Genomic DNA, 10,385 nt, shown 5'->3' on the forward strand with positions numbered 1-10,385 from the left:
ACTCCGTAAGTTACCACAAGTAACTTACACCAGCTCCCGAGGTTGTGTAACACTCTCAACCCGGATGTAGTAGTGACTAATTCCCGATTGTATAGAAAATAATAATAATATATGTTGTAATAATGCTTGTTAGACTTGTTTTATTATAGAATAAAGAATAAAATCTTTTGTACATCATCATACTGAAATATAATATTTCACTTTGTCTTTTTCGTAACTTTTTTGTTGTATAATAAGCGGCTTGAGTGTCTCAGTTTGGAAGAGACGCATCCTTTGGCTTCTTACACATTATAAAGTATTTCTTACCAAAATAGAAGGTTTGTATTGTTCACACTTAGGGTAAAAATATGTTTTATGACTGAGTAAACTTGCAGATAGAACTTATTAATGTTGAAAAGCCGTAAATATCCCTCAGTGATGAAAGCCAAATATGAGGTCAAGTGAACATTCCTGCCAAGACTTCGCCTTGTTTTTCTAATATTCAACCAATAGTCTTAGCCTATTTTCTTATGTATATGGCTTATGATAACATGAAAGGCTATAAATTTCCATAGGCTAGCGAAAATTAAATGATATTAGGTGTAAAATATGGATTGCAATTAACTTGATTAATAGGTGCCTATATAACTGCTTTTTCAGTCTAAGGCAAATAAATGTTTAAACATGGGGCCTACTTAATTTAGTTAGAACATGAGGATTATTTAAATAAGAAATTATACTAATAGGGTATAGGTTAGATAGGTTTGGTTTGGTTATGTTATGTTATGTTATGGTATGTTAGGTTAGAGAATGTGTACATGGTTTTTTGGTGAGCGTCAGGCCGTCAGTGAGACACTTTGTCTAGCAGCTACCTTAGGCCTAGTTCCAGACTTTCCGTGAACATTATCATAGGTAGAGTATTAATTTAAGATAATTTACGGCTAATCCGATATATTTTCAGGTTTTAAATTGTTGTTTTTTGTATGAACTTGAAAACAATTCAGACCAAATGTTCCCAACATTGAAAGGAAAACACCAGGGTCTAGGCTAAATGAGTAATTTAAGAGAAGTGATTTGTCATTTAGGTTAGGCAAGGCTATACTATCATTAACCAATTTATTTGAATTTGCCCAGAATAAGGCTATCTTAGTATAGCTTATGTGTCTTGTCACAGGCCAACATTATGCAAGGGATTATTTACCTAAATTCTAGTGGGGTAAAACACCAAATACTGTGAGATCTCTGTTAGCCTGAACATTTGGTGAAGAGCACTACCGTGAATGAATGGGTGTTTTCCCGTTAACAAGACAGTTATCACAAATCAAGAAAATATCCCTCATCCCCAGAATGTTTATGGTAATGGAAAAATTTTCTTGGTAGTTCCTACAATTGCCCATTACATCATCTCTCGAACCCGGAAATATATCCCCCATCTCCGGAATTTTCTCGGTTATCTGGGAAACTTTCCTCATAGTTTTCAGGAAAATGTGCCTCTCTGAAAGTCATTTACCTAAGCAGTAAGTTTCCTGCAAAATCATGCTTTGAGAATTAATTTTAGATAAAATTTCAATTACGGCTTTCAGAAAGTTCCGGGTTTCAAGGATTCCGGCTAACGGAGAAGGCTGCTGTTCCTACCAGAAATCAGTTTCAAATGCGAGTATGTGACAGACTTTGAGGCAAGAGGATGTCTTTTAAATGCTTTTAACACCCTTATTTACTTTCATACTGAACAATTTTTTTTCAATTTTAATTGAATACAGAGATTTTAACACGTGCTTTTTTCAGTATTTTACCCCTAAGAGCCAGGCAAAACCTTAAGGCCGTAATTTTTGTTTTTCACAGGCATAACCCTTCTATTCTAGGCCTAATGATAAAACTTTGAATTAGTTAGTGTCAACATAAAAACAATACTGTAACAAACTTCTAAACCATTGCATAATTTTTTGTCCTGCAGATTGATCCTGTAACACTTGGACCTCATTTTCCAGTTACCCTGCAATGGATCTTGTTGTAGCTTATCTGCATGATCGAGCTTTACGACGTGAACGAAGGTATCGGGACCCTTTGGATCCCATAAATATAAGCGATGAAAATCTAATTAGATATAGGTTTCCTCGATGTGAAATTCTAAGACTGTGTGAAGATTTAGATCCATTTTTAAGGCGTAGAACGAGAAGATCTCATGCTGTTCCCATACACACGCAAGTGCTAGTTGCCTTAAGATTTTACGCCAATGGAACCTTTCAACATGTACTTGGTGATACAGCTGAAGCTGTAGCAGGGACAGGCCAAGCAGTCCGAGCCAATGTAGTCCGTAATTGGTTTACTTGATGAATTAAAATCAAATATCAATTCACCAATACAATTTTCCTCTATGTTTAAATAGTATTTTTTAGTGCAGTATACAGAGGTAATGCGAACAAAGCGTACATTGATTTAACTTTTATTTTCAATATTCTGTACATAATAAAATAAACTTCTTTATAGAAATTAAATGGCTTTCTTTTACCTTAATAATATATGTACTATATCCTTGAGCAAATTTGATTCCAATACAGTATACTTTTAATACTACTAAATACCAAAGGCACTAAAGTTTATGAAACAAAAAATCCTTATATAAAACATATTTGAGAAATTTTAACAATAAAAAAATATTGCTACTGTTTGCATCTTAAACTACACAATTTGACATGGGTCACCACATCGTTGTGAAATAATAATACAACTACTGTTATTTGTTGCCATTTTTTAGATTTAAGAACGGAATACAGTATAATTTTCATATGTCTAGAATTACCTGCATCAATACCCGTAAATTAAAAGAAACTTATAACCCAAAACTGTACTACTGTAAGTAATAAAGAAAAAAATAGAATACTCTTTGCTTGTTAAGCTATAAAATGTAACATGAGACAGCACATCCTTATGAAAGAACCAATGCAACAACTTGCGCTTTGGAGACTATTGTGTGTTAAATAGCAGCGATTACAGTAGGCTGTTGGTGAATTTGCACCATTATTTCTGTTTCAACCTACTTGAATCATACTTCGCAAACTACAAACTAATAAATAAAACTCGTTGAACTGGAAATTGACTACGTCTTACAAAATAAAGGAACCTTTAAAAAATAAAAATAAGTACATGAGCCTCTTTTCAAACATATAATTTTGAGTGTGGTAGGAACTTTTACCCAAAACCTGGGTAAACATTACCCGTAGTAGCACTGCAACACATGTTATTAGTTGACAAATGTGTGTCTTTCACTTAACTTCGTGATTTTAATGAACTTATGGAGAGCTAAATATTCCTGTTACATTTTCATGACTAGTATAGGCTGCAAGTGAAAGTTACACAATTTTTTAACATGCCGTCTTCCTTCATAACAATCACTGAAAGGAAAATTTATAATAAGTGTTTGATGACTTTTCAACTACGCTATTATCACATTTACCAAAAGTAAAGGACTTACCTAAGTAAACGACTACATATACGCATACCATAAACACAGCATCATTGGATAGGATTTTTCGACTGCATAACTCTTGCAATGCATAGCATTGCAGATGCAATGCACTCGGTGTTAGCTACAAGCTGTAAAAAACTGTCACTCATTTGTGTTTGAACACGAAGCATCTCTCGAAGAAGATCTTCATCTTTTCGGGCAGAAGAGGTTCGTGGCCTCCTGCCACTTCTGCTGGTACTTGGCATTGGAGGTGAACCCATTTCATCAGTGGAATCACCAGTTACAGTTGACCTAACAGCTGTGGCAGAAGGGGTACTAGACCTACTTCGCTGTTCCGTGGTAGCAGCAATAGGTTGACGAGTATTGCTTGAACTACATGTTTCTACCTCATATGTTCCGGATGATGAAAATCCAGGAATGTTTGTAGGTGCTGAATTTTCAGGTTCTAAATGCACAATGGGTACTGTGATATCATGTTCCTGTATATCCTCATTCAGAATGAGGGTTATAGAATCATCTTTCTCTTGAATGGGCCGAAACATAAATTCCTCTCGGAAACAACTACCGGTAGCTGTAAACCTAGCTCCTGAGGGTCCGGGGGTTAGTTCTCTTTCTTCTTCTGGAAAGAAATGTAGTATAATAGGTTGATTGAAGTCTATGTTAAGAGTATAATTAAAATATTACACTGTATTTCCAAATATACAAAAGCTTTTAGGAAAAATAATGGTTTGAAAAATAGTGTTGACCATCTAAATATATTTGTTTAAAATATTTTTAAATCTAAATATCAACTAGGCGTTAAATTTCTTATATTTGCACTTCTCAATTTTGTCCATTAACATACGAGTTATAACAACATTTAATATATAACTTAGGGAAGCAATAAACAAGCTAGAAATGAAACCAACTTACTAGTGTTGTTATTTTTCAAAATTATATAAAAAATCAGTATACTGTACAGTATTTCCAAATCAAGATGTGAAAAAATGTCTCCAAAAGTTTTTTTTAAATAAAAACAAGGACAGAAAAGAACAAAATATATCAGGGGGTTGGAAAAATATTTTGACTGAATTACCATTAATAGGTTCTTCACTTTCAACATCCCCTGGAATCCCATGTATAGAGGCTGGATCTAATAGTTGAAGAATTGCATCTTCAATTGCAGTGTATGTAATTTCAATTTGGGGGCCGCCACCTTGAAGAGAAAATATAAATAATAACTGTCTTACTGTGAGCTGTGGTTACATACACTATACGCTAACTATGTTATATTTGGCAAAAATCATAGTTACAAAGGAATCTACTGAAATAGTTCCAAACATTATAACCTAACCTATCATTGTAGCTGTAGCCACAAAAATTCTCCTTTATCTATGTCAAAAGTTAATTAGATTTAAGGTAACAAACAATAAATGGTAAAATAAGTCAAAAAAAATAGTCGCAGCCAGAAATTTTCAACCTGTATTAGTTGTAAACTCATAGGATAGAACATCCTTGCCTATAAGCCTAACAAAGTAAAATTTACATATTAATGTATACCAAATATGAATATAAATCTATTGATGAATGAAAATTAACGACATAAAAAAAGGAATTCTATGGCAACTTATACATTATGACCTTCATTACCGTCTGAAATAACGTAATTATTAATATGTAGTTTATAACAGTAACCAAACCTACCTAACCTAGCTTCCTTTACCAACGGGAGGCCTCCGCCGCCCTGCCACACAAACTCATATTAACTATCTCTGTTCCACGTCAGTTGCGACACAATGACAAGTGTGTCTTAAAATTGTGTAATCTATATGATAGGTATAATAAGAAAATCCAAAAGTTGTGGGGAAATTATTAACAGTTGTACAGACTTCCCTGACTACCGGGTGGGAAGATATTGGAAGCATAATGTGTACTCTAATGGTAGACCCTGCTGTCATATGGCATCACGAAAATTAGGAGCAAGTCTAAGGTTGCTGATCTGACTAAATGTGTCATTTACACACAATTGCAGGGTCGCAATGGTTTCTCGTAATATCGACAACACAACATACATACTGCATATTGATTCTCACTTTTTGTGTTCTCATTTCGGTATTTATGGTTATTTATTATTAATATTATTATTAATAAAGTGGTATTTTTATTAATAGTACTAAAGAATTATTATTACAGGCCCCGACGTGAGTCAGTGACTGTGCCTGGGTTGGTTAATCCACGTAAAAAGAAAAAAAAAATTAGGTTGAACGGTAAAGTTGTTTACTATTTACTCACACGGAAAACTTCGAAGAACGATGTTTCTTTTAATGAATGTGCTCATATAAGGAAAATATGTGTATTCATTCACGATGGAGAGCCACCACACTACTTACTTCCTTGAGTTTACAAACACGTAAAATCGTACCAAGCCTCAGAAAAACCATAGTTAAGTTTGTTTCATATTATCAATCAATAACCACGCTAACAATATTATGACTTACCTGTTCCACCAGCATATTTCTTATCTTGTGCTGCTTTTTTCTTAACGCTAACACGAAGGAAAACTTCCGCCGAATTTCAGTAACATTGCGGGTGACTCTACCAACAGCATTCACCGCATTTAACACTTCACCCCAGGCATGGTTTTTGAGTTGAAGTGTACAACTACTTGAGTCCAACTTCCCTAAAATCATTTCTTTTCGTTTGGCTACCTCAGTCACAAGAGCATATACTTCAGCCTCACTGAAATTAGGTCGTCTCTTCTTGGCTGGTGGTCCTTCCATGTTTACAAAATAATATTACGTGCGTCGCTCTCAGCTGATTTCTCCTTCTCTTGTGATTGGTTGATGATTTTGTTAACTGAGCGTTGATTGGCCAACTAGCATCTGCACTGACATCTACCGTCCGACAAGAGAACTTAATTTACAGGGTAAACACTAGAGTTACGAGAACTTATGGTAGTCTTACGGAACCATAATTAAATTTTGAGTATGCTAAATTTATGGTACTGTAAGGCTTCCACAATATATGGTACTGTATCATGCTGAAAAACGTAACTTTTGAGGTGTTTTGAGTATCCGGCCCCAGTACTGTACATAGGAAGTGGAGGTGCAGTTATTCACAATACATTTGTGTTTGTTGTCGGCAGTAGTGACGGACAGGAGGTGGAGGAGGCTGAGGAGGGAGTAGAGGGAGCGAGTTGGGAGGAGTGGTGACCTTGGACGCAGGAGCAGGGACGAGTGGAGATACCAACCAGTACATTACGGGTGTATTAATTGTTTTTATAGCTCTTTTTGCATTTTAATATTAAAAACTGTACATTACGTGTCAACAAAACTACCATTTATTTCTGAGAACATGGAAATGTAATATTTTTGCTGAAATGATGTACGCATTACAGTGGAAAGTGGGATAAAATTGTGACGAAAGCAATGACTTTCTCTTTCTTTCGTTCAAAAGATGTTACCGTAATCGCTTTTCGAATGGTTTTCAGTTGTGGGATTATAAGGCTAATGATAGGATAGAATATTATTGTAATACAGTACGAGTACAACAGTTTTTTAACTGAAAACCATTCGAAAAGCAATTACGGTAAAATCTTTTGAATAACGAAAGAAAGCAAAAGTCATTGTTTTCGTCATGATTTTATCCCACTTTCCACTGTAATATGTACGTCATTCCAGCAAAAATATTATATTTCCATATTTATTTCTGAGAATACGTATATTCATTCAGTCACAGTAAAGGTAAAGTATACTTGTGATGTAATATTTTAATGAAAATGCGGTATCGTAGTTTTCTTTTGTTTCAAATTTAATTAACAAAGATTGATGTTTCAAATGGAATGAAAAAAAATTTATGTACACATTGTACAGTATCTATAAATAAACTTTAATAAATGAATACTTTATGTTTTACATCGTCCTGTGCTACCATACCATGGATTTGGCTACTTTGGGCTTGCTATGATGTCGCAAGAGATCTGCCCTGGCAACTGTACCGCCACTCACAACTGGTGGTGTGTTGGTGCATCGTTTCCATTGTTTACTGGTAGTTACTGGTAAATATTTTTCAACCTAACGAAGCTATTTGGTCTTAAAAACTCGAACTACACACAGGTATATACGGTAAATAAGGACATGGGGGGCCAGATTTTTTTTTTTTTGGAGGGGGGGGCAGCAAAAATACGCGGATTTTTAACATCCACGGGTATCTCTGTTACGTAACCCCCGCGTATGGTAAGGACCGACTGTATATGTATGTATGTATGTATGTGTGTGTATATATATATATATATATATATATATATATATATATATATATATATATATATATATATATATATATATATATATATATATATATATATATATATATATATTTCATTAGCCCAATAAAGCACGTTGACTTCTACATACAATCAACACCTCAACCCGCCAGGATTCGAACCCAAGGCCCACAACCCTATGACTGTGACCGGGGAACGCTAACCGCTGGACCACCAGGATACTAAAAGCAGTCCTAGACTTTGTTAAATTTCACACAAAGCCTGTTCAACGAGCTTATGGTGCCGTGAACCTCTAATGGGGACCATCCGTATCACGTAGGTGGTCAGAGTAACGTTTTACCAAATCCGGCTTCGAAACAAGAGGATCCATATATATTTCATTAGCCCAATAAAGCACGCGGACTTCTACATACAATCAACACCTCAACCTGCCAGGATTCGAACCCACGGCCCACAATCCTATGACTGCGACCGGGGAACGCTAACCGCTGGACCACCAGGATACTAAAAGCAGTCCTAGACTTTGTTATATTTCACACAAGGCCTGTTCAACGAGCTTATGGCGCCGTGAACCTCTAATGGGGACCACCCGTATCACGTAGGTGGTCAGAGTAACGTTTGCAAAAGGCAGTTTGGTAGGCGTTACTCCACCCATGCAGTGATCCTCAAGCCAGACCTGACCACCCTACGTGACAGAATGGGAATCCCCGTGGGAGTTCACATTTCACTGGTCTGGGACTGCTGATCAACAGGCCAATGAGCTGAATCTGTGAGATAGTGTTGATTATATATATATATATATATATATATATATATATATATATATATATATATATATATATGTGATAAAATCACCTGCGGGAAAGTAAACAACTCTGTTGTTCATTTTACAATGGAACCCTAGCTAAGACTAACTCTTATCCATTGTGGGTTACGACAGAAATATATATATATATATATATATATATATATATATATATATATATATATATAAAAATATATATATATATATATATATATATATATATATATATATATATATAAAAAATATATGTATATATATATATATATATATATATATATATATATATATATATATATACACACACACACACACACACACACAGTATTACCCCGCTTTACGAGGTTACACTTTCCGCGATTTCTCATTTACGCGGTGCCTCGCCAGAACCGAACTTTCACTTTCCGCGGTGCATCTTCCCATATACGCGCAAAGTGTCTGGCTCGACGCTATTTTTAGATTCGACCCTCCCGCCTGCTCCCGCCTGGGCAAGCCGCGCGGTAAGGTTGCACAGTGCATGTCTCTGTTGCGTTATCAGTGACGTCATATGACGTATCGGACTGTAATTGGTCATGCATCCTTACCTCCCTCCGCTGCTAGCTGTAATTGGTTTAAAGTAATATGACGTGTCCACCCGCGGGAGGGAGGGAGGAAAGACGACACTTGACCTAACCGCGGCAGTTTCATCCCTCCAGGCCACACCGTATGTACGTGCATCCATTGTTCTGTGAAATGGCTTCCGCCGGACCACCGCCACCAGAGAGAAACCTTTTCTTACCTGGACCCAGCCGCCCTAAGCCAAAGAAGATACGACGTTCCCTAAGCTACGAAGTGAAATACCAGATAATTCAAGATTTGGAGAAAGGAACACGTCAAGCTGATCTCGTGTGCCAGCATGGAGTCAACGAATCTACGATTCGTACTATTAAGAAGGATGCAGCCAAGATCAAAGAGCACATGAGAATCACAAAGTCTGCAGGTGCTTCAATGATCAAGTATTGCCAGAACAAGGTGCTGCTAAAGGTGGAAAATTTGCTGGTGAGTTACTTGATTCGTCAGGCGCGACGCAACATGGCGGTGGACACGCGATCCGTTCAAGAGTACGCACGTGAACTGTACGCAGCAGTGTCACGTAAGATGGGAATTGCAGAGCCCAAACCCTCCAATGCTTCCTCTGGTTGGCTGCATAGGTTTAAGAGGAGGAACAATATCACCAACATCAACATTGGTGGTGAAGAAGCGAGTGCTGACCGTGTGGCGGCTAGAGGTTTTCCTCCGTTCTTACGTGAGGTTATGGAGGATGGGCGGTTCACTGACGACCAGGTGTTCAACATGGACGAATCCGGCCTATTTTGGAAAAAGCTGCCTGCCAAGACCTTTGTTGTCCAGTCTGCCAGCAAGGTTCGGGGTCGGAAGTTGCAGAAGGAGCGCATCACCGTCCTCTATACCACCAATGCCTCTGGTACCTGTAAACCAAAGTTATCGGTGATTCACACAGCCCGCAAGCCGCACGCCTACAAGAATGTGGACATGAGCAAGATTAATGTCCACTGGCTGACCGCACGCATGACGTGGATGTTCTCTGCTCTGTCACTCTCCTGGTTTGATGACTGTTTCATTCCCGACGTGAAGAAATTCTGCGAGCAACAAAATGTTCCATTCAAGATTTTGTTGCTCCTTGACAACGCACCAGGACACTCACCCCTACTTATGAATCGTCACCCCAACGTAAAAGTGGTCATCCATTCTCCCAACACTACGTCATTGATCCAGCCCATGGACCAGGAGCTGATCTGCAATGTGAAAGCTGCATACTCGGCAAAGAAATTCAAGCTCCTGAACGACTGTACCAACACCAAGGATGAGTTGCGTAA

General features: G+C 37.1%; 1 protein-coding gene and 1 long non-coding RNA gene across 3 annotated transcripts; one reads left to right on the forward strand and one right to left on the reverse strand.

The window, feature by feature from the left end:
* Window positions 1-279: 279 nt before the first annotated feature.
* LOC121859939 lies at window positions 280-2,341 on the forward strand. 2 transcript variants are annotated; one of them, XR_006087787.1, is made up of 3 exons: window positions 280-317; window positions 1,563-1,636; window positions 1,934-2,341. It is a non-coding gene; the product is annotated as an uncharacterized LOC121859939 (long non-coding RNA). The 2 variants fall into 2 exon arrangements; XR_006087784.1 differs by lacking the exon at window positions 280-317 and having other exon boundaries at window positions 1,087-1,636.
* A 1,114-nt stretch (window positions 2,342-3,455) lies between these two features.
* Window positions 3,456-5,991, reverse strand: LOC121859930. The gene is made up of 3 exons (XM_042356893.1): window positions 5,923-5,991; window positions 4,521-4,640; window positions 3,456-4,064 (listed from the first exon to the last, which is right to left on the reverse strand). Exon 3 carries the CDS (start codon window positions 3,985-3,987, stop codon window positions 3,493-3,495), a length of 495 nt encoding a protein of 164 aa, XP_042212827.1. The 5' UTR covers window positions 3,988-4,064; window positions 4,521-4,640; window positions 5,923-5,991; the 3' UTR covers window positions 3,456-3,492.
* Window positions 5,992-10,385: the final 4,394 nt, after the last annotated feature.

Source organism: Homarus americanus, unplaced genomic scaffold (assembly GCF_018991925.1).
Source record: "Homarus americanus isolate GMGI-L3 unplaced genomic scaffold, GMGI_Hamer_2.0 scaffold28364, whole genome shotgun sequence".
NCBI classification, from domain to species: domain Eukaryota; kingdom Metazoa; phylum Arthropoda; class Malacostraca; order Decapoda; family Nephropidae; genus Homarus; species Homarus americanus.